General features: G+C 39.0%; 1 protein-coding gene across 1 annotated transcript in view; it reads right to left on the bottom strand.

The window, feature by feature from the left end:
* The window catches only part of kiaa1549la (KIAA1549-like a), a 98,497-nt gene that overhangs the window by 26,302 nt on the left and 46,286 nt on the right, over positions 1-25,909 (bottom strand). The window contains exons 5-12 of the mRNA XM_062421307.1: positions 23,990-24,212; positions 20,853-20,986; positions 19,539-19,707; positions 11,729-11,788; positions 10,405-10,565; positions 8,627-8,798; positions 6,463-6,623; positions 4,563-4,598 (exon numbers count right to left, since the gene is read on the bottom strand). Coding sequence (XP_062277291.1) covers positions 4,563-4,598; positions 6,463-6,623; positions 8,627-8,798; positions 10,405-10,565; positions 11,729-11,788; positions 19,539-19,707; positions 20,853-20,986; positions 23,990-24,212 — 1,116 coding nt within the window. The remainder of the gene's footprint in view (positions 1-4,562; positions 4,599-6,462; positions 6,624-8,626; positions 8,799-10,404; positions 10,566-11,728; positions 11,789-19,538; positions 19,708-20,852; positions 20,987-23,989; positions 24,213-25,909) is intronic.

Here is a 25,909-nt window from a genome sequence, read left to right on the forward strand (position 1 = left end):
AATGATCTACTTTTAGCAGCTGACTGTGGTCAACACACAGTATTAATCCTATTGGATCTATCTGCAGCTTTTGACACTGATGATCACAGTATTTGAATTGGAAGTTATAAGTAACGGTTGGGCATTACGGTTTGGTTTTATATTGGTTATGATGTCATTGTGTGGTAAATAGGAATTTCAGTGTCGCTAAAATATGGAGTTCCACAAGGATCTGTTCTAGGGCCCTTACTATTTTTCATTTACATGCTACCACTTGATCTTAATACTAAAAAACACAATTTCAGTTCAGTTCTATGCTGACGATACACAATTTTATATGTCCTTTGACACTAATGCAACACTCAATTAAACAACCTCCACATGTGCATTGCAGATATCAATAATTAGGGCTGGGTATTGTTAAAAAATTACGATACCACTACCAATCCAAGTACCTTTAAAGTGATACCGATACCAACTGAAAACATTTTTGCTTTTATCCGAGGTAACAGGCGTGTAGTGTAGCCACACTTTAGAGTGTTTAGGCGGCGTGCTAACTCAAATTCACCACGACTTCGTCACCACAGACTTGTTGTAGTTGCTGTGGCAGTGGACCAATCACATGTCACATTAAATCGAAGAACGCTTTGATTGGCTGTGAGCAAGTCCAAGTGCAAAAAGGATTGATTGCAGGTATCGTTTGACAGGAGACGTTTTGATACTACTTGGTATCGATTTGCAAAAACCTCAGTATTTTTGACTGAGGTTGAGTTTAACTTCAACCAGCAGATTAATTCTAATGTCCAATCATGTTCTTTACAACTAAGAACATTTTCAAAGATCAGATCATGTTTATCTGACAAGACCTTAGACACCCTTGTTAAATTATTGTTATGCACTTTTCGAATGCCTCACATTACAAAACCTCAATAAACTTTGGCTGAGTAAAAATGCCTTATAATCAGGTCCAACAGGAGAAAACGCATCACACCAGTTTAAAAAAAAAAAATCACTTCACTAGCTCCCGGTCTGTCTTTGAGTGCATTTTAAAATTTTAATGATCACTTTTAAGGCTTGTAGAGGGTTCGCTCCAGAATATATAGTTGACCTCCTGTGAGCCTGAATGCAACCCAAGATCTTCTGGTAGGTCATTCCTGGCCATTCCTCGGTCAAACCTTCAAACTAGAGATCAGGGAAGCTAACATATTGTCTTTATTTAAATCTCTTTTAAAACTCACTATATTATACTTGTTTTTAAAAATGATTTTACTTGTTTTATTACCTTTCATTATATTTTATCATAATATATCATTAACTTTTTGTCTTTTTCAATTGTTTGTAATGCACATTGTAACTTGTACTGAAAAACGCTATATAAATGAAGTGAATAAATGAATATTCTTATTATTACCACCAGTTAGATAAACTCCTCCTTGAACAGGTTGATGCACAATGCTGCAAAATACCTCAAGTCCTTTAAATGTCAGCCACTGCATTGTACTTTCATTCAGCAGCTAACAAATGAAAAATGGATTGCTTCTACTTCTGCTGATTCCACCTCTATTGTGCTTCACATGGAAGCCGGCTATCTGAGGCTTTCACGCCTTATACGCGGAGGCACAGAGGGAGTAAAAGCCATTTTGAAGAATGTTCCAGCTCTACGGCAGACATGCAGAGTGATGAAGTCAGCTGGAGTCTGCAGAATCACTGTTTAATGCTTCAACACACATGCAGACCTCATAGAAAACACAGTATTGATCTGCAGCTTTGGCTTGTCCTGCACGGTGACTGATAACCGAGTGGGTTGGGAGCAGATCACACACACACACACACACACACACACACACACACACACACACACACACAACACACACACACACACACACATTCATGCACAAACAAACACACACAGGTGATCAACTTGATTGAGTCTATTATTCTGCTTAGGTCGAGTTAGTATTCATGGGACAGGCCTCACACACACACACACACACACACACACACACACACACACACACACACACACACACACACACACACACACACACACACAAACACACAAACACACAGAGACAAATACACACACACACACACACACACACACACTGAGGTAGACTACAGCTTTGAGGAGAGTATATACGCATAAGTAAGAGTGTATAGTACAAAGGTGAGTATTGTATTTTTCTAATATAATACCCGTGCCCTTTTGTACAGTACATTGTAAGCCCCATTGGTTACTGTAATTCTTTCTCTCTTCATATTGGCTGAAAAATCTTTCTGAAAGCCAAAAGAATTGTTTAAAATCAAGTGGGTATCTTCCAACAATGCAGTCTTTTCAGTATGAAATTCCCTTTCATGTTACAATCCTGCAATGTGCTGCTCAGCAAGGAAACACTGTCTGGGGAAAAGACAAAGAGAGAATTTTTGCACTACAAAGACTGTAGACTTTGGAAGATACACACTCAGTTCTCCCCAATATGAACTGCTGAAGTCTCGTGTCAGCTTCAGTTGAACTTTAACAGAATAGTTTGACATATAGATGTAACTGGAGCCATCTGGCAGTCGTGTTAGCTTAGCACAAAGACTTGGAACAAGGCGGGGTACAGCTAGCCTGGCTCTGTCCAACAAAAAGCTTTATATTGATTTAATAAGAGAGACTTAACATGAGCTTTGAAGGTGTTGCTAGACAGATTTTAAAAAAATCTTTTGATAGAACTAAGCTTTCCCGAAATGTCAAACTATTGTCTTAAAATGCATGTTTTCTAAACTGAAGGAAGGACTGTGGATTTTGTCCCACGTTTCTTACACTGGAATCACTTGAATTTAATTACAAAATAAATGTAAGTGTAATCTGTTATAGTTATTGTGAAAAAATGTGTCATTAAATTACAGTTACTGATGAAAATGTTGATTACAAAGGAGGTTACATCTGAAGTCAGACCTTTAGGATTATTGCTCAGGAGGATTTTTTCCTCATTTTTTACTATTTAACATGTTACTGAATACATATATTGCTGTTTTTAATTCTTTGAAATCAATATTTTTTATAATTTGAAAAAGTAACACATCACTGTGCAGTCAGAATGGACAGTAGGAACTGTTTTAATGTACATATGTGCACTTTTTAGAAATGTATCAAGACAAACTTTTAATCAGCTGTTAGTGTTTAACTATAACTTGCCACAAGCTCCTCTCAAACCAAATCCCACATGTAAAATATTCATCTCATTTGCTCTCCATGCCACTGCTCAGGATTGTAAGAGGGTAAATAAGAGCATGGATAAAAGCAACAAATGTATCCTCATTGCACCACTTGTGAGATCACAAACTGTATTTCGGGACTCTTTAATATTTCATGCAGTCTCTCGTAAAACAAAACAGAAGTAACATTAAATGTTTACAAATGATTGTGAAAGCAAACAAAACCTCGAAGCTCTGAAAACTGAAATGTTAATGTAATACAGAAAGGAGGACAACACGCACATCACGTACATTTATTTTCACACGCTAATGTTGGGGTGTTTACACCCTGCTGCGCTGTTGTGTTACATCCACTACCAAAAAAAAAAAAACCCACTCACTCATCCATCCCTCCATTCTTCCCTGCCTCTTACTTTGCCTCTCGAGGGATGAGGATGGAAAAAGGCTGGACTAAAATAACACACAAATCAGCTGTCATGCTCCTCCACAGCAACAGTAACCACAGGGACGGCCCTCTGCACGGTTCTCAGACTGCATCTGGAATTTGAACGTTTCTTGTATTTTTTTTATCTGTCGTCTGCGGCCGTCGCTGTTCTGGTCAGGGTCTGGCCGTGATAATCTAGCTGGCATAATCCTGTGGAAACTCATATTTAAAAAAAAAATGGGTTAGGAGTCTGTGCGGTGCTTTCTGCTGAGCCACTGTGGGATGAGAAAGAGTTGCTTCATCCGAGGAGAGGAGGATAAAACGACTGGCTCGAAAAGGGAAAAGGAGCTGGCAGGAGAGGCAGTCTTGGTTGATGACACAAGCTTGAGTCACTTTTTATGGATGCAAAAAAAAAAAGAAAAAAAGATTGGTTTGGTTCGCAGGTGTTGAGCTTCCTTTTTGCTTTTTATGTTTATGAGGTTAAAAATGGCTTCTCCTGGCCGATAGAATTGAGCTCATTTCCCTTCTTTTACGAGCAAGCGCCTCCTCGTTAATCGAGCCGCTCGAAGACAAACTTAAACAATTTAAATCTTGAGGAACGTGGTTGTGAATTTAACACCCCTGTTATAGGTTGTTGTTTTTTTCACTACCCCCCCCCCCCCCCTCCCCCCACACCCCTCTGTCCTGCCTCTTATTGATCTCCCAATGGAAATGAGGATGGTGGAGTAAGTCATGTCCACAGCACGGTAGCCACATGCAAGAATTTACCCAGCAACAACGACAGGCAGCACATATACAGCAAAAAGCAGCTGACGAGGCAGTTGTGCACGAGCTGATCAAATCAGCTGTCAGTCAGTCAAAATCAGCAAAACAAACCAGTAACTCATTCATTCATTCATGAATACATTCAATCAGTCACTCAGTCAGTCCTCCAGCACACCAGTCTCTTAGTGAATACCTGGTGGTGGTAACTGCCCTCCCTTCGATATGAGGTCTAAACAGAGAGAGAGTCAGAGGGACAAGGTCAGGGAGGGGTTAATATAGAATAGAATAGAATAGAATAGAATAGAATAGAATAGAATAGAATAGAAAAGGATAGAATAGAATAGAATAGAATAGAAATAAGACATTTAATTAAAACTGACCAGGTTAAAGGAATAAAGGAACAACTTGGGTCTATTTTTTGTAGTTTTGGAAGTCATTCCCATCTGTGTGGATAACACTGTTCTCAACAAATGATATCTTTGAACATAGCAACGTCTCTACAAACAAGCAGTTTTACATTAAGACAGCTTTTAACCCTTACAGACTGTTCAGGGTCAAATTTGACCCAATTTTTTTTACATTCAAGAGCTGTAAAAACATCCTTTACATATTTATTTTAGCCGGACTTTTCCTAATGTGACCCACAGTATATACAAATAGAAATCATTTTTTAAAATGTTTTGTGCAGTTGAGACACATTTTTATATATGTAAATGTAAGATTTTAGACTAATTTTAGGGCTTTTTTGCCGTTATTTCACAGTGGGTGGCATAGAGGTCGACAGGAAACAGGGAGAGAGAGAGGGGAATTACCTGAAGTAAAGGTCCCTTACTGAAACTGAACCAGGGATGCTACCATTATGTGGCATGCAGGATAACCACTTGACTACCAAGGTGCTCCTCAAATCTACACATTTGACCTGTGTTTATTAAATATATTCAAAACCAGCATTCAAACATGTTGTATTCATCATATTCTATAAAATGTTTTTTTTATCAGTTCTTAAAAGCTGGTTTACAGTAAAGCAATATAACACCTCAGATATTTACTTAATACATCTTAATGATTCACTTTTGATTCTCTTTCAGTACATTTTGATGTCAGCCTGGTACATATTACAGCTAGTTGAGTCAGGATATTTGTCAGAGGCACTAGAAACATTGCCTGTTTAAAAAAAAACTGATCAGTTGAGGAAGGACTCAGTAAGTCCTCGTTGATCTGCTGATAGAATTAGTCTGTGTATTGGTCCATTAGGGAAGAGTCCTATGAAAAATGTGTGTGTGAACAGCTTGACCGGTATAAGACTTTAACCCGGAGCATGGTCAACAGCTGGGTTATTCAGTGCTTGTGCAGCCAATTAGAGGAAATCTCACTGGAGTGGAAATCTAATCATGGTATCAAATTTAAAGATTATAATGTTGTGAACAAAGCCGAGATTCGTCGAGAGCCTCTTCATAAAAAAAAAAAAACGAGCGCGGCCGGCTTATTGCTTGTTTACCACTTCACTGACTGCAGCGACACGAGCAGCTGCTGTTCGGGCGTGTGTGCCGCGTTCCAGTAGAACACCCTGACCTGTTGGAACCAGCTGGTAGGTATATCTCGTACGCACATGCTCGTTTGAAACAATTGATTGTTATTTAACTCCGAGTGTGTGTGTGAGCGAACGCTACGGTTGTAAAAGGGCCAACACTACCCTAAGGTTCACTTCCAGTACACTGAGCCCTGCCCATTTCCTCTCGGCCGATTAGTCTTTTTTGCATGCATGATTAGCAATGACCACGGGCTATTGGGCAGCGAGAAAACAAATGAGTGATGCCCGCACAGATGGGCTTCCATTGCTCTGACCTGAAGGAACGACTTAACACAATCGGTTTGCTGAGCGATGTGTCATATATTCAGATTAGATTCAGGTTATGTAATCCCAGTTCAAAATGTTCACAGTAGAATTAGTCAATGGGATATATGCTACAACAACCCCCTGGAGTGAGGTGATTTTTTTTTAAGGTTTTAATAGTAGAAGAAGAGAGAAGAAGAAAAAGGAGAAGAATGAAAAGAAGAGGGGGAGATGTATGACCGAGTGTGACAAGTCTTACCTTGGAGCGTGTTTTGAAAGACCGGAAGGCGCCGGTTTTGAAGATGACCCTGTTCCTCTTGCACAGGATGAAGGCCACCATGATGATCACCACCATCAGCAAGAAGAGAGGCGTCAGAACGGCCATGATCCACAGGTTGCTGGGCGGCGTCTTTACCACAGCTACACACACACACAAACACATACACACACACACACAAGGATCATTTGTTAGCATCTGATATTAAATTCAATCATTCCTGAGCAACTGAACCACGAAGCGACCCAAGATAAGCTAGAAACGTAATAAATCTGCCTATTAGCACCTCTAACCTTGTTACAAAAATACTGTAAAACACATGAAAATTTAATAAAAGACAATTCCTTTATAGGCTTGAACTCTAGATACAGAAATATGCTTTAATGTACAACCTGAAAAACTTCCTTAAATCTTAAGTTTTGAATATCAGCCTAATAACTTAAAAAAACATTTTTTTATAGCTTCTCTGTCACAAACCAGTGCGCCCGAGGGATGTTGTTTTCATTTTAGGGACTAATGTATTTTGTTTGCTCCGAACCTGTGAAGGTAAATTCAATAAATGTTATAAGAACGCTGTGTTCCGTTCTTCCGTTCTCGACCCGGGCGTTGTTAAGAGGAGCTGTGAAGGGGCTCTGATGGTTGTTGGTATCTCTCCAGTTTGTTAATTATAGATTATTTTGGGGGGGGGGGGGGGGGGGGGGTACCCTGTGTCCTCTCTCCAGCAGCTACAGTGTGAACATCCGGCTGTAAAGTTGAATAAATATATTTTCCTAACTCCAATCTTTTAAACTCAACATCAGATAACAGCACGGGAACAAAGTCCGTAACAATCTTTTACATTTTAAATGTACAAATTTGAATATGGCTTGACATTCTGAAGCTTTATTGGATACAAAGTTCATTATGGAAATTTATGGAAAACCCCAAATGCTACAGAATGTCTCAGGAAGCCAAGAATGTTACGCTTGAGTTCAGCAGATAAACTCTAAAGGAGCATTTTAACTGCAAATGTTTTCCGCAGCGAGGCGTCTCTGAAACGGCTGTTGAACGAGAGCTGTGGTCTGTGAAAGTCGACAGTGAATCTATAATATCCGTGTATCATCTGAATGCAAAACATGAATAGTAATATGAAAAGATGATCTGTGCAAATATCTAAAACAGGAAAGAGTTCACATACTGCACTGCTCTTATTTTTACGCTTGTTTTCTGCAGAATATAGTTCGATTTTACAATTTAACATCCAGTAATTATTATGCATTCATTCAGAAACATTATAATAAAAGTCTAAATAAATGAGATTTGGGTTTTCCTTTCATGGGAGTTAATAACAATAATATATTGTCAGTGAACATTTTTCTAAACGGTAGCTGAAAACATATTAATTTAATGTGGCTTTTAATTAGTGTAGTTAGTAATTAGTGTTTATTTATTTATTTTGCAAATGTATTCTTTTTTGAATTTTTATTTGATTATTTGTATTATTTTTATTTGTTAATTTGCTGTTTTATTTTTATTGTATTTTCATTTTTCTCTGTCAAGCACCTTCAGCTACATCCCTTATATAAAAGGTGCTATATAAATAAAGTTTGTTCTTATTATTATCATTATTATTACTATTATTATTATTATTATTGTAGAGGATAGGAGTGTATTTTTTTCACACTGTAATAATCTGCTATTATATATATTCTTTATGGCATTCTACAAAGAGTGAGCCTAAATATTGGATTATCTATATGCATTAAGTGATCTACTTGTTCACCTCATCATTATGCACTGTGTGTTATACACTGTGAAGTAATATATTATTCATAATATTTTGGATTAAAATGAGAAACTGACTACAGCTAATGTTATTGTAATCCTTTTGCTCCGTCTTCTTTTTGTGTGTTCATTGTCTGGCCAGACAGAAGAAAAAATGCTTCCTCTTTTGTCTCTTTGTCAGTCATGGTAGTGTGCTCAGTGTGCTCATTGGTAACTCAGTTTCTGAATAAGACATCAGTTTATATGAGACCAGGAAGAACTGCATGTTAACATTCAAAGTGGTTTGTTCCTCCTCTTGTGCCTGACTTGCTTGCTTCCTAACACGTATAATGTGTAATCATGTCAACTACATGACACTGGTACAGTAAGATAACCAGCTTACGCTCAGCCTGCACTTGTACGAAGTAGCCCAGGGTCAAAGCCATGGTCTGGGAGTCCAGACTGCTGAGGGTCTTGGCAGCGTTGGTTCCAGTGATGGGTGCTCCGTTCAGCTGGGCGTAGTACGTCATCTCTGCTGGTTTCTTGGGACCAGGCAGTCGACGTATGCTCACCATCTAGAAGAGGAGAAATATAGCGTTTACATTTTGTATTTTTATATGACTTTTGCTTCCACTCTGAAGTCATTCGGTCAAAATAATGCTTTAAGCGTGGTTTATTTTTAACTATACATATAATTTATGGCCAGATTCTATGCAAAGTCCCTTTTTATCCCCTCACCGACAGTTTCAAAATCCCCTGCTGTATCTACAGCGGCCCAATCGAAATGCAGAATCAGCTCTGTTGCTTTGATCGCACCGAGCCATTTGCTGCGAGATAACTACACTTGGGGAAGACACTCGAGGATAACTGAGTCACTTCAAATCTCACTTTCCTTTCATCATACATCAAACACCTTTTTTTTCTTTTCTTAATTTGACGAACACATCACACGGTTTAATCAAGTCTGGTAATTTGATTTTGTCATAAAAAGAAGGGATGTGTGTTATTAAATGGCTGGATGATTTCTCCTTTGACTACATCCCCCCTCCTCCACCCTCTCTCTCTCTATATCCCTCTGAGCCTTTCCCTCCTCCTTCTTTCCAGCCGTTAAACTGGTCATCTGTGACTTCCCATAAATCCTTTAGGGTGTGTAAGGCATAAAGTCCAGGAGGAGTCAATCGTTGTCTTAATTTGCACAATATGGGACACTGTGCAGGAAACAACATACTGTGCACACTTATGAGGACCTTCAATTCATGAACAAAATAGTTCAACAAGATGGGAAATGTTCCTATTTACTTCAATAAGATCAATGTCCTCATCTCATTCTCAAAAAGAAATCAATCCAAGTTAATTCATCACATTTATTTGAGTTCCTTACAATCAATATCCATTTGATATTGTTGTGTAGCAAAGAAAGGACTGTTTTGAGGGATTGTCCTTGCAGGTGCATTCAAAGACAAACTGACCGCAAATTAATCAACATAATTCATGGAAGCACTGTTCGTCTGCAGTGGTTTCAGATGTCGGAGGGTCCTTGAAAGCATCAGCACAAAGAGTCCCTGCTCATAACTGTCAGGGCGCTGTCCAGGGTGCTGATTCTGTAGCTGTCCTGGGTACTGAAATGAACAGTAACCAAGCTGCTCTAAGTGACACTTAAAGAATAAGTTAAAGTTAAATAATAATATTATATTTTTAGTAATGCTAGTGGCATGGGTCCAGGATCAGGATGGCAATATTGTTCTGTCAGTCAGTCGGCCCACCACCCAACAACTTTTCTATTACTTTTGTTACCATGAAACTTTGTACAGACATTCAGCGTCTCCAGATGACAACCCCTATTAACCTGACATTTCCTCAAGCAGCCCCATGAGCCGTTTACTTCTTTATTTAAATACCTCCACAACTATTTAATGGATTGCTGTGAAATCTGGTACACACATTCATGGACCCCAGAGGATTCACTGTGATGTTGAATGAACTTCAATATCACAATAGACTTTGATTTGCCTTACTTTTAACACCACCTAACTCATGACATTCTCATCAATCACGTATCATTGCGATACGTGATATTATTGTCATTTAAAGATCATTTTATACCACTGATATAACGATAAGACCACCACCATCATCAGATATACTCACAATGACCCAAAAAATCTCCCACCTCCCACCTACCTGTACAGTGTAGCCCCCTACAGTGGTGGCCCGCCGGGAACGTGCGGTGCGAGAGCCCTGCCTGCCGGCCACCAGGAAAAGCTCAGCCAGCCGCTGCTCCATCAGGTTGGCAAAGCTCTGGTAGTTAGCCTCCAGGGAAGAGCTGTCCACGTCTTGGATCACTGTGCAGAGAGACGCGAGGGGACAGAGGAGGCATTTAGAGGATGAAGAGGTGTTAAGGCAGGCAAAGAGGGGTGAAAGAGGAGACGGGTGTAAGGGAGACATGAGACAGGAGGAGAGCAGAGAGAGGGAAGGAGAAAACGGGTGAGGGGAAAGGAAGTAGAGTGTCAAGTAGGAGCAGGGTGGAGAAAAAGAAAGAGAGACAAGAGACAGAAGATGAGTGGGACATTATTGGACTGGTGAATCGTCCTTTCCATTTTAAAGCTGCTCACCCAGAAACTTATATTACAGCTGAGGTTATACAAGAATCAAACACTGTCCGTCTCTATTTCACACACAGAAACAAATACAACCATGTATCGGTCTGCACACACACACACACACACACACACACACACACACACACACACACACACACACACACACACACACACACACACACATACACACACACACACATTCAGGTGTTTGCTTGCATCAATCTTGCCCCTGAGTGTATCTCTTACTAGAAGCAATAAATGAGAGGGAGCAGTGGACAGACTACACACATACACACACACACCCACACCCACACACACACACAGACACACACATTCAGGTGTTTGCTTGCATCAATCTTGCCCCTGAGTGTGTCTCTTACTAGAGGCAATAAATGAGAGGGAGCAGTGGACAGACTACACACACACACACACACACACACACACACACACACACACACACACACACACACACACATACGAACTTCAGCGTCATTCACACCCGGCCGTGATGTGATGTGAAGTGATCTCCCCCTCTGCCCCAGTCAGGAAGCTGTGAATTATACATCAATAGGTTTTCCCAGGAACAGAGCAGCTAAAGACACTCTGAGCACGGAGAGCGCGAGCTAGCAGGCGAGGGAGGGAGGGAGGGATGGAGCGAGTGGGGGAGGGGGTGTAAAGACAGGTAGGGAGGAAGTGAGGGAGCAAAGGAGGAGAAATGTAGGGAGCAAATTCGATTCTGCTGAATTGTGCAACAGCGAGCGCCAGGGCAGTTAACCAACTGCTGTTTTGTCCGATCGATGCGGCTCTTGATTACCACTGATCACCCAGTAGCACTTTTGCCTCTGTGTGTGTGTGTGTGTGTGTGTGTGTGTGTGTATTCGTGTATGTGTGCAAGAGCAATTTACCTGTTTTCACCCAATAGTTCTTGGTTGCCATTGACGTGTTGAGATTATGGTATTCAAGGGCTGTAGAGACAGAGAGGCAGAGAGAGAAAGATTATTAAAACCACGCCTAAAATTGGATTTGGAAAACTACAAATGGTACTTACTACATTTTTTACCCAGCTTTTTAAATTTACCTCATAACCCTTTTCAAAATCTTTACATCAAAGTTTAAGTGTACATCTTGAAACCTTAAATTGTTTTGTGTAACATCAGGACTCATGTTACGGTGCCACAGGGCCCGTATTGAACCTCCACCTCCAGTTCTCTGTGTATTATTGTATTGTGTTTGTGCTCTGTTGCCAAGACGTTTAAATCCATTGCATGCTGCAGACTACAAATGACAGTATCGAACACTCAGAGACCCAAAAAACAAACCAGTGTTTCTTTGCTAAAATCCTGTATTGATGACAGCAGTTTTTTGGAAACACATTAAAAAAGGAATTGTGTTATTTTTTTCTTTCTTTCTTTCTTGATTATATATAACAGCAGCAACAGCTCCTACCGCTCCTATAAAGTGAGCATGATGGGTTGTTTTTGTAGCTTTTATGTTGCTAGGCTAGCTAGCATGTCTATTACTAATGTGTCTTTTATAGTTAATCAACACTATGCTTTGACATGCTGCAAAATATGTGACTTTATGCTGACTGCTTCATCCTTTTCATCATGCTTCAAACTTTCCTGAATGATATAAGATGAAAGTTTACAACTAGGCCTTTCATGATAACTACTTTTGTTGGACGATATACGAAAATAAAGCAACACAACACTGTTTGCCATCCATCTAACTTCAAGAAAAGGAGGCCTTCCACCACAACAGCTGAAAGTACAAGAAAAACCTGCAGGCTTTATAAATATGTGTTTGTATTAAACTGAACTACCACATAATGATAAAGTAAAATATGTTATGCACTGAGTGGATTGTACCAAAGTTTAGCAAGTGTCAAGCCTGTAACAACATGAGAATAGTGTAAAGAAAAATGGTTTTAGTGTAAAAACATATACCAAGAGTACTTGAAAATATTTTGAGAAGGTTATGAAACAATTATGACTAAATAAAAGGCAAAAGGAGATTACATGCCTTCGACGAGACTTTGAAACCTAATTGGAAAAACCCTCAAACATGCCCTCCAGATGTACTTTAAGATGTTAAAAAAAATGTTGTACTTTTAAAATAAGTTGTCTTTCAACATAAAAAACCCCCCATTAAATTATCTCATTATAATCCTTAAAAGTATTTTTTGAGTTCTAAAAATAACCTTGATTGAAGCATCTTTATACCGTTGACACAAGTTTACATTTGATCAATTGGACTTAAAGCTTTTAAGGGATCCATTTGAGCCATTTGAATGTAACAGTAGTATGTTTGTGTGGCGCGGTGACAGATCTGCAGAGAAGGAGAATTTTAGCTGTAGCTCCCGGCACAGATGATAAAATCCGATTAAACACTCCTTGTCAGGTTTCATTATCACCCTTTTACTTTCCTACCTCTCGCTGTCTACTTCCTCAATCCATCTACACCGCCTCCCACCTTTTCTTTCTGCATGCGTGCCTCTGTACCTGTCTCATTCTCTACCTGTTTACCTCTTAGCCTATTCTTTTCCTAAAACGCACGCTCCTGTCCGTCCAACTGACTGTCTCCTTCTGTCTTTATCTACCTCTCATCACTCCTTCAGTCCATCAGCCTCTCTCTCCATGTCCTATTCATCCATCGACCTATCTCTCCTTATTTCCCATCTGCCTGTTTCACCATCTGTCTCCACCCAACTCCTCCGAGCTGGCTGTCTGCCGAGAGTTGTGTTCAGCTCAAGTCAATGGCATTGCAGTGTATCTAGTCAGCTCTCTGCCTGTCTGCCTGGCTGCCTGTCTGCCTGTCTGTCTGCCTGTCTGCCTGTCTGCTGCCGCCTCCCACCTGTGTTTGTACACGAGCGCATTTACATTCACTTAGCGTTCCTTCAATTTAAACAAGTTCACATTAAGTACTTCAGATGAACTGCATTGAAGTGTTATGGTTCAGACTCATTCAGTTTACGGAATCTGCTCAAGAGGAGCAGCTCAAGGGAAGCAAATATGATTTTCATCCACACACCAGCTGGCGTAATTCCCCTCAAAAAAGAAAAGACCCAGAACAGGATCCTGCTCCAGTCTAATAATAAAAATGAAAATATAAATGCTTTTAATTCTCTCTATCACTCATCCAAGCTACATCCAGGCTGAGTGAGCCTTCTATTTTCTTTTCCTTAACCATTAGTCTTGGTCTTGTCCATTAAAAAAAATCCATGAAGTGATGTCTTTTATATTCTCAATAACTGGGTTTTTTTTGGAGTAAAAAGAATAAGATCTATTTTCGGCAAGCCACTAAAAGCTTCCATTGTGTGGCTGAACAGGCAAAAAGACTCAAATATCGTCCGCAAAGAAAAGCATCAGATACTTGATTGACAACTGTTACTATGCACATTTTCAAAATACCACAGCTATAGCCACTTAACTCCAAATAAAAAAGTTTTTTTTGTTGTTAAAAGCAACAGTGCAAATTCCTTCTAAAAATTGAGAAAAATATTGAAAGTGAAAATTCTGTGAAAATTGAAAGCACCGACTACTACTCAACGGCTAAAGAGCCTCTCAAGTTGCAAAACCACTTAAAAACGCCACGTTTTTTATGCACTACCTGGAAACCAAGACACCCTACCAGCCCCATACTTTGTAATTAATGTAGGCCAGTATGATTAACTAATTTACTACTCTATTTCCTTCTGAATGTTTTCTGTTTTTGTGTCCTTATTTATTGTAGAAAAGTACAAAAAGAAATATATTCAACCCAAAATGAGTTATGATATTTTAATAAAGAAAGTTTAAGCCACAGAAATTTGCAAGTACCAAACAAACAAAAGCACCATCCTGAAATAAAATATTATGTATTTCCTTTTTAGCAATGTATATATTTGCATCTGCTTTATAACTAAGTGGCAGCATGCACTGTTTATCCTGCAAAGTACAGATCATGAATGAATCTCCAGCTCATTCGTGCACAGAGTAGTCTCCAGTTAAATGTTTACATGTGGTAGACATGCAAGCGGCTGCCCACATGAACCCCTCTGTATGTAAACATCCACTGAAGGTCGATATTCAGAGCGCTTTAATCACTGGAGAATTGATGGTCCATCTGCACTCTCAGTATAACTACTGTTAATGTGTCTGTACAAGTACATATCTGGACAAGCAACCGCCTATCACTGGCAGGACATGAATTAACATTATCATTTTATATGATGCTATAAACATCTGCTTATCCTTCAGAGATAAGTAAAATAAGTTGTTTTTATGAGAACAGACGAGGTTTCCGTGGTGATGCCGAGTGGGTCTGGATGTGACTATGTGAAGTGTGATGTTTCAGCCCTATGGGTGTTGAGAGCACACACACACACAAATAGATACTAATCTAATCTCACCAGGCTAAAATTAGCTCATTCAAGGGGCATGGACAACAGACTGCCTATGGCATGATTCAGATGATAGGACTTGTACAGCTGTTTGCCCTTTTAAAATCTCACAGATGGCATTAGAGGCTGGAGTGCAATACAAACAGGGCTTTTGTGGCTCATCTATGAGTGCTATAGTCTTTCACTTACATTTGTAATGTCTTTTAATAATTGGGAGTAAAAACAAACACAATGTTCAAGTGTGCTGCTGCATTAATCACTGTTTACTGGTGAAGGGGTCTGAATTGGCCAAAATTAGATGTCATATCACAGAATGATTGCTCATGGGACAGATAGTGAAAACAATGACGGTAAAAAGATTACTCTAAATGGATCCAATTTGGACTACATCTACCGTAGGTAACTGAACACCATGTTAGTTTAGTCCTGGAAGCATTCCCAGTGTTGCATTACGAAAAGGATGCATTTCATTACATTTAATACAATGTTGTACATCTTTTGTTTGTCAAACCTGTAACACTTAATTTGCATTAGCCTATATGTTATGGTATAGGTTACAGTTTCTATCAACATAAGAAAATGTATATAATTGTACATATATAGTAAAGGAATAAGTTGACATTTCAACATATTTCTTTCTGAGAGATAGATGAGAAAATTAATACCACTCTCGTGTCTGAGTATTAAATATGGAGCTAAACATGGGAGACTATCTCTATGTTTGGCTTAGTTTAGCAATAAGACTAAAAGTATAGGGCAACAGCCAGTCTGGCGTTAGTTGTTGTTACTATTTCTTCATGGGTAACAGTTTATCCTTTCACCAGCACTTCTTTGCAGTGTCTCCAGTGGTCGCCAGATGACGTCACTATGATGATAACACTTCAGGAAGTCACTGAATCCAGCTGTTATTCACCAAGAAGTAGTTACAGAATGTAACTCCCTCTAAATCACTGGTTACTTGTATATTACTATTCTTTGCTTTAGAGGTGTTATTAAGATGATTTTTCTTTAAATTTGGAAACAATCATGCAAGCATTTTTTTTTGTAGAAAATAGAAAATAGAATTACAACTCATCTTGAACTCACATGTGAATTCATAAACATATCCAATCGAGTGGTAACTAGTTAATCCCGCCCATCACATAAAACCCCACTAGACCGTTGCTTGTAGCAGCTAGCAGAGGGATATATCAGGAGGTGTGTCTGTCTTCTGATGTAACAATGTGAGTGAGAGAGTTGGAGGTACTCTACAAGCTCTATATAGCTCTACAACTTTGTATTGCTAAGCCAGGTTCACTTTTGAGTGATCTGGTGATATATGAAGGATCTGATCAAACCGCTTTTTCTACAGTATACCCTATCCATATGTTCCGTTTCACACAGCAGAAGCTGAAGACACTCCAACTGCAGCTCCACTTTGATATTGACTAAGATGTGAAAGTGGTACATTTATCTCTTGGAATGAAAGTAAAGAAGTGTATTTTTTTTAAATGTCAAACTACTTTAAACTGCAAAAATGTCAATGTATTCAATATATTTCCCTACAGTGTCCTCCCCTGATAAGGAAGGTAATGCTGTCTTGAAGCACAAGATAGGGCACTTTTCAACTGTTTTACCACCCTAAACCTAACAACACTCTCACATTATAGTGTTCTTTGTTCGCCCACTTTGTTCTCTAAGTACTGTGCAGTAAAACCTCACCCTCTATTGAAATAAAATGTATAGCTAGTGGTTTTTATCCAGGCAGCTCCAAAACAGACAGATGACTTATATAGCCTACACTTATTTGGTAGGAGACAAGACTGAAACCTGACATTTCTTGAGACCACAGTATTAATCTGAGGGCGGTCTTTGCTCGAACAATATAGAGTTATTCTGAATTCCCCCCCCCCCCTTTGAGAAGCAGGTCAAACATACGCTAAGTCATGAATCATGCATCGCCCTGCAGTGGACTCAAAGATTCTCAGCAGTCAGTGTTGTAGAAGGCACCCTACATATGCTATGTTAGTCTGTCTCAGCCCAGCAGCGCATTGTTACAGAGAAGGAGCAGGACAACAACTGTTATGTAATGACTATAAAATTAGCATGAGTAGCATGAGGAGACTGGACTATCTTCTTAATGTCCAGTTCAGCGGAAAGAAAAACAAACCGCAGCAGTCTCCTCATCACTATGGAAACTCAAACTGAGACTCACTAGGTTAGACAAGGTCATGTTCAGCCCCATCCCCACTTTCAACTCAAAATATCTTTGTTCCTCCTCTGTCAATATTTAAATCCTTCACTGCTGGCCACCGACTTCTTTCTGGTGAGCCTTTCAAGACTGAAATAAAGCCTTGAGTGCAAAATTCTTTTTTAGGATTAAAGCACAGCTCTGAGCACTTGTTCCTTCTCCTTCTACTGCTCATAAAAACACATGGAGATGGGATGTGGGCACAGTCTCAATCCCTGTTGTTGTGTTTTCAAGTCAACCTTCACAGCCTAAGGGTAACACTCAAGCTAGTTATAAAAAATACGGCTCCCTCACACTTCAAGGCAAAACTTTATATTGTTGTAATGATATTTTAATGCAAGACGCGCATCAGTGTGTCTAAGTCGATTAGTAGTGTCGTCTAAACCTCGGAGAGCAATCATGCAAAAGGTGCCAAAAAAAAGGAGGGAGAGAGTAAGAAAGGAAGCTAATACTTTGAAGTTAGATGATGAAAATTCTAACAAAGACTTCGACGTCTCAAAAGTCAACGTAAGTGAACGCGACTTTAATGGAGAGAGCATCTTTCTGGATTGTCAGAGCGAGTTTTCAGTAACACCCATTAGGACAACATAATGTCAAGTTGGTAGAATGTCGACACAGATCCGGTTTTGCGATGTACTTCGGGGCTCTTAAATGTCACTTTGGATGAAACTCTTCTAATGGCAGCCATAAATTATGTCGGTTTTGACAATGTCATGGAAATGAGCTCTGGCACTTAAAAGCTGATGCGTTAGTCTGTTTATTTAGCTAATCTAATTACATAACTGTATTAAATGTTCAACTGTCAGAGCCGTGTGCTCCGTTCACAGATAATTGCAATTTTTATTTATTTATTTTTCACTTTACAGCCCTCTGTGAATGATTATACATTTATCATAATTATGTAGCAGTGCCTGTGAGAAGATGACCTGGAGGTACATCAATTGAATGACTATTAAGTACCCTCACTGAACTCTAATTTGTTGGCTGGCAACCATTAGTTGTCTGTTTAGACAATGCTAAGCACGTCTTCATGTGTCGCCAAAGGAGCAAAAAGAAACAGTCTTTGTTGCTGTGATTGTACGGAAGTGAGCGTGAGTGAGGAATGAAATGTCCACAGGCTGTAGTGCCAACTCATATGGCTGCTGGCTGCTCCAAATATCCAGACAAGCTGCCTGATGACCTCACTTGCTAATCTGCATATGAATGGGTTTTTTTTAATATGAAAAGCTCTGTGATCATCAAACTAGTTTGGGTTCTACATGGAATAAAGTAGTATGCTGGTATCCATCATAATAATGAGCTGTCAAATGCATTTAGAGTATCCGTATTAAAGGAGTGAGTATATAATAAATATATAATGTAGTTTGTTCACTTTTAAATACTTTTTACATGTATTCATCTCTACAGCAGACTCAGAGCTAGGCCTGTCACTATAACTACTTTTATGGGCGATATATTGTCTCAGAAATAATCGCGATAAACGATATTATTGCCATTTAAAGATCATGTTATACCACTGATATAATGATAATATAATAGCATTTGGAGAGTGGGAGCTACGCTTCTGTAAAAACACAGACTGCCATTATGGGTAGGGACAGAGTTATTTACATTTAATTCCATATAAGCGGCACCACTCGCTGCTGCAATCTCCACTCAGTGAGAAATGGAGGAAACTACTTGCTTAGCCAATGTGACATGAATAGCCTCTTAGTTGCTAATGTGAAGTGTGGCAATATTGAGGTCAAAAAATGATATCCATATATAGACATGATGATGTTGATAATTACATTATTGTACAATAAATTGTTAAACGTAATTATTGTGACAGGCCTAATTAGAGTCTCTATACTGTGGATATTCTTTAATCTCAGCTCTTTTATATATTCCAATCAGCTGACTTTGTTGTGTAAGCTTCCATTTGTACAGGATGTTGTTTAATAAGAAATCAGTTAAACATGAGTGAACTCTCTGAAAATATGAAGAAATGGTGACCGACAACTGGGATGAGATAACAGTCAAATAAACTGATCATTAATTAGATCTTTATAGCTCATGTCTGACTTGAAACTCAGCATCTAAGGTGCATTGTGGGGTTACGTACGCTCAGCGATGACCAGGGGCGGGTAGAACAGGAAGTAGCCAACCAGCTCAGCGGTCAGCTGGTTGAGGAGGCCGCTGGAGATGGTTCCGTTGAGAACTGCGTCCTGGTTCTTCACCACGTACACCAGAGAGACGGACGGAGTACCCGGCTCCTGGGACACACTCTGGATCTGAGGACAAACAGACCAACACATTGATTCAATATTTTATTTACTCGGTTACTATGTGCCTCACAGGGCCAATACAAGAATTATTTTATAATTCTTTATTCATAGCACACACACAAACAGGCAGCAGTGGGCATATGTACACGGTCGCCCATAAAGTTGGAATCATTTAGATGTCAGACAAATTCCTCTTTTTATTTTGTATTTATACACATCAGTAATCACCTTTGACCAGGTGCAATGAGATTGATCAATACAATTTTGAGAATATATACACTTTATCTATCAAGAATAAATCACATTTTCACAATCATTTCATGGAAAGAGGTAAAAAATATTTTATTCCAACTTTATGGGCGACCGTGTATAATTCAGACATTTATACAGAAATATCTATGAGCATAATACCAAATGTCTAAGATTCCCATGAAGAATGCATAACCGAGCTCCAGACACAGTATGACACTTTGAATGAACAATGGAGTTTTTTCCCAATATATAATAAGTTCTGAAAATAATACGACTGACTCGCCATAGTAAAGTGGATGATGATACAAGATACGAGGAATTCCCATTACATTTCCTCCACGAGTATAAATATTTCAGAAAATAAATTATGAATGGACCCTATATCTGCCTCTGCTTGCTGAGACCTACTTTATGATTATGATGGCGTGTGCATGTATATCCCGCAGTCATGAGAGCACCTTGACAGCCATGAGAGAAAAAGCGAGGGAAAATGAGAAAGGAAGGAGGAGGAAGGAGCGGAGAACGAGAGGAGCGAAGAGAACTGAAATGGGTTTACGCGTAAAACAAGCACTGTAGAAGGATTGAGCTTTGATTGTGCCTCTGGAAAATAAACTGTTATGTCCCTCTGCGGTCCCTGCCTACTTTAAGTGTAAATTGCTACCAAAGCTGTCTGACTTTTGTGACCTTTTATTGAAATATTACACAGCAATTTCCCATGTTTTTATGTGTTAATTTGCAGTAAAGCAACAATGTGGTTGTAATGTAGCCGTCATGTAAAAACTTGTGCTATGAGTGTCCAGAATTTCAACTAGAGCTTGATTATTAATTTTAGCCTTATTAGCATACTATATGTAAATGTGTGATGTGCTTAAATAGCCTCCGTGAAGCTATTGCAGTACCTCCACAGTGAGCCTGTTGTAGGTCTCCAGCACTTTGTCCTGAGCCTCTTCAAAGGCGTTCTCCAGCCTCTGCTCCAACATCTGGACGAAACTGCACGAGTAGATGTTGTCTGTGGGGCCAACGAACCTTAACACTGTGGTGGTGGTTGGAGGGAAGGGGGGAGATAGAAAATTATAGTTAGAAAAAAGTGTCATGGACATAAGTACAAACTGAAGATAGAGAGGGAAATTATTTTGAGACAATGTATTTAATCAAGCTGAATGTGGAATCGGCATCTGGAACTGTGGTGATGGTATTAATGAAAGTAGCGCTCTAGATAGATATTGTCCTGAGTGGAGAGAGAGAGAGAGAAAAAGAGGATTATCGCCGTTATCTAGAATGAGAACAGACTAAAAAAGAGTTGTTGTCTCTGTCAGTGTGATTCAGCTCCGCACTGGGGAGGAACAGGGTAAACAATATTGAATCCATCAGCGGATTACGGAAGATGTTATTAACGTTGTCGCAGTCTCTTTTCTTTTTTTGCCGGTTCCCTCCGTTCTCTCAACACGCTCTGTCTTTCTCCGCTGTTTTTAAAACCTCTGAAAAAGGGACAGGGATAGGAGAGGATAGGTGGAACAATATTCTGACCTAAATTCAAACGCTCGTGGTGTTACGAGTGTGGGCTTCATCTCCCAAAAAAACAGGCATTAAGACTCTACATCCCTCACCGGTCTCATAGTCTAGCAACACATTTGCAGGCACAAACAGTGTTGACCCAGTTGGTAATCGTATGCAAATGATGCTGTGGCTGGTAAATTGGTATACTCTGTATTAATGGTTTACGGGCTGAACAAGCCAGAAATGGGTTTTTTGTTCCTGCTTAAAGTGTTTACTTCACATTCAGCCTAATATTATTGCAGTATACATTACAATGTGAACAATGAAATATGTCATTTGGCCAAGTAACATAGTTCATTATATCATGGGAAACATTAAGGACATAGCTCAAAACTATATTGTTTCCTTGCCAATGTGTGTAGGATTTTAACATGTCCAACTTAGCCGTCACTCAGTGGTAATATGTGCTATTATTTTAAGTTAAGGACCCACAGAATTCTTCTACGAACTAAAATGTATGATTCATAATTAACTGGCCATTTGAGGGCATCAGAACAGGCTGTTATCGAAACTTTGGGGACATATTGTCACCTTAAAAACCTTTTTAAAAATTGATCTGACTAAACAGTTGCCTAGTCACACATCCCATTTAACTTTTCTCTGACCCAATTTCGATTAAACCACACCAACTTCTTTAAGGTGGAAGCTTTAATGGCTGAGTTCCCATGGAAACCACGCTCGAGCAGCTGTGCGGATGAATTTACTGTTTAACAGACCACAAATGAGACAAGAATTAGACACCCGCTAGGAGAGAGCTAGGTAGCTAGCATGCGAGCTAGCTACCTAGCTCTCTCCTAGCGGGTGTCTGGTGTTGAGTAATAGGAAACATTCATTCTGAAGGACTATGCGTTAACAATGAATCAAGCATAGAAGCTATATAATGTGTAACTTACAAAATAGTGATATGGGGTACTGAATGTCATGAATTTACTGTTTATCAGACCACAAATGAGACAAGAATTAGCAAGTAGCTGGTTAGCATGCTATCTCCTAGCTCTATGTTCAGTGGCTGTCTGGTGTTGAGTAATGGGAAACATTTATTCTGAGTTAACAGGTTGAATCAAGCATAGAGGCTGTATTATTATAAGCTATAAGCTATAATACTACTAATATATGCTATTTATTTATCTATTATTATTTATAGTTCTTTATTATTTTTCTTATTGCTGCTCCTCTATTCTGTTTTACTGTCCACCACCTGCTTTAATCATGCCGATTTCCCCATTGTGGGACTAATAAAGGAATATCTTATCTTGACAGCAACTGAAAGAATGTAATTCAGTAGGCTATGGGTCAATCTTACCACTGATGAAGTTCAGCTTTTCCAATGCTGTCGAAGTTATTGTTCATGATAGAGATAGGCTGGGGGGATTTAAACTATTAAACTATGCTAACTATTGTTAACTAAACACCCATCTTGTATGTTATACAGGAATAGATGACTATCTCTAACACATCTGCTGTTTCCATAAAGAGTAATATTCTAATAAGATACATGCTATATAGTAGGTATATAGGTCATTTGTTAAAGTCCCTGATTCCTGTTTATGGATGTTTTGTCACAAACTCTTAACGCATAATACCAGGTTGTTATATAATCTATCTTCAGTTAATGTTATGGTCATTGATCTGTTATTTTTCTCAGATCACTGTCACTATGTTGGAATATATTCTCAGAAAATGTTGCATAATTTGTATTTTTAGGATTCTGATACTGCTGCCTGATGAAAAATTTGTATTAAAGATTGCTGATGCGATGGCGATAATTTATGAGTTTGTCTTTGTGGAGCAATATTAGCATTTATTTACACACATTAAATGTAGGAATTAAACCCTTAAACCCTTTGTCAATATAAAAACATTAGTGCAGCTTTAAGAAATGGTATTATGCAAAAACAATCTACATCCTACATAATTTCTATCTTTTTAACTGCATTTAATCTCAACACAACTAATAATTCTTGGTTAAAAATGCAATCTGCATATCTGTCTTTTAAAATAACAATGTGGTAATTGCATTGATTTCCTCCCGTTGTTCCCACAAGACTCGATGTAGATATGTGTGTGTGTGTGTGTGTGTGTGTGTGTCTGCGTGTGTGCATGCAGAAATGTGTTTTTTAAGAGGCTTAAGAGGCTGACTAAATGAATGGACCAATTTGCCTTTACTTTGCAATCATGGGACTTTGTATGGGATTTAGGGTATCAGAGAAGAGTAAAGGAGAGCAGACATGTAATCAGAATTTTCTAATTTTGTCTCTGCTCTACTCTTCCCCTGTGTCCCACTCTCTGTTCTCTCACTGCGTTTTTTCTATCTCTCAGCTCTCCCTCTGCTCATATTCTCTCCCTCCTCTTTCCTCTCTGCATACTATTCTTTATTCTTTTACATTTCACCTCCGGTATTAACATCATCTGACTATAATCATGTTTTTTTTATTGTTGTTGTCGTATTTTTATCTTACTTTCTATCAGATTTCATCACCTGTTTTCAGCTGCAGGTGGATGCTTGGAGAAGGCACCCAGGTTGCCACGGGAACCAGCACTGCCTTAACCAATGGTGTGTGCTGCCTGATGTCCGACAGCAGCTTGTCAAAGCCGTAAACATTCAGCGCCTCAACCACCAAGGAGGAGACGTAGACGGTTTTAGTGCTGGCCACGTAGTAACCCAGCGTCACGTTGCTGGGGCCGCACTCCTCACGTTCCACCTGCGACAGCGACAGAGAGAGAGAGGGAGAAAGAGAGAGAGAAGGGAAGAATTCAAGATGTTACCCTTTTTTTCACTATATTAATTCCAACAGAAGCTGTGCACATACATCCTTAAAAAAACATTGTGTTTGTGTATCTGGAGGATTTGCTTCTTATTTCAAAGAATTGCATAGAACCAAAAAAGCTATATCAAGAGGAAACCAGGTGAAACATGCTCAGAAGACTCTACTGGAGAAGAGGTGTAAATCATCCTTTTCTAATACGTGTTGTACTTGAGCTGTGTTGCCTGATATCAGACAGAATTGTCAACTCGTTACACTTCATTTCCAGAATCAGTCAGCTGGGTGGAGTGGCTGGATTCAAAGGTCTGGACTAAACCAATGAGCTACAGGTTTAGAATACAAATGTATCAGACTGTGAATATTTATAATCCTTGCTTCTTTTCTTTTTTTCTTTTTTTATAAAGCCAAATCTGGCTGGAGGGCATATTTTAGCTTTAGCCTTCCACAGTCATAAATCTGACTAACTGTGCCCTGGAAAAACACATACAGACAACAATTGGTGGTGAGTCAAAGCTTGTATTTCTGGAACTGTGCGCCGCCCACCTTCCTCTACCCTCCACCTTCAACCGCGCTGAGCAGCTGTTTCCTCTTTCCTCATCCTCATCCTCTCCTCTCTCCAACAACGCTCACAATGATTTGAAAACAACACCTCGCTGTCACCTTTTGTTTAAAGGCATTTTCCACCACGGGCACTCGCCAAAGCTTCAGACCCAGTTTCTCAAGCAGCCCTTTAGTTTTAATTACATTCAGCGACATCATCCTTTTATACCAACAACCCACCTTTTGGGTTTTGCATTTCATTAGAGGATCCTTCAGTTTATGGGGCTTTTTTTCTTAGGATTGAGCAAGGAATTCAATTTTTCTTTGGTTTTTATATGATGCCATATTTAGGACTGTAAAGGATTTCATGTCCTCATGTCCTCCTACACCAACAGCTTATAGGGTGGCCATTTAGAAACTAAAGTACCTAATTTCATATATCACTAAAAAATGCACTAAATCCTATGATGTAATCCTCGAACCATCAAAATTGTGGTGTTTTCTATTGTGTCTTTATAACACAATGTAATGTAGTTATAAGCAGATATAGGGAACTTTTTAATAGTTTATTAATGTCTTTGTAGACAACTTCAGATAATCCTAAGAAACATCTATGACGTATTACCAGTTAATAGATGTTTGATATAACAGATATATCAACTGCTGCTGGTTTATTAGAAAGAAAGCTGAAATAAAATCAGGGATGTAGCCTTTGTTAATGATGCCCCAAAACTATGGAGCACACTACGTATAGATATCAGGGAAAACAGCTTGCTAAATATTTTTTGAAGAAAGCTATATATAATATAAAGTAGTTTGTTTTTTGTAAATAAGGAAGAATGAATGTATGGAATGATGGACACACATGCATGATGTGGTTCATATGAATGTTTAAATCTAAGTTATCCTTATAGTAGCTTACTACAATGTTAAAGTGTGCATTAGACATCTCTTTAGTGATTATGCACAAGCACTCGGTTTGTGATTAAAGGGTTGGTTGTTTTAATTTTTGGGTTGTTTATAAATTTATGAATAGCAATAATAGGATATTTAAATGTAGTGGGGTTCTAAATGTATTTAAAGCAGCTGACAAT

The sequence above is a fragment of the Scomber scombrus genome, chromosome 6 (genome assembly GCF_963691925.1).
Source record: "Scomber scombrus chromosome 6, fScoSco1.1, whole genome shotgun sequence".
Classification (NCBI taxonomy): Eukaryota; Metazoa; Chordata; class Actinopteri; order Scombriformes; family Scombridae; genus Scomber; species Scomber scombrus.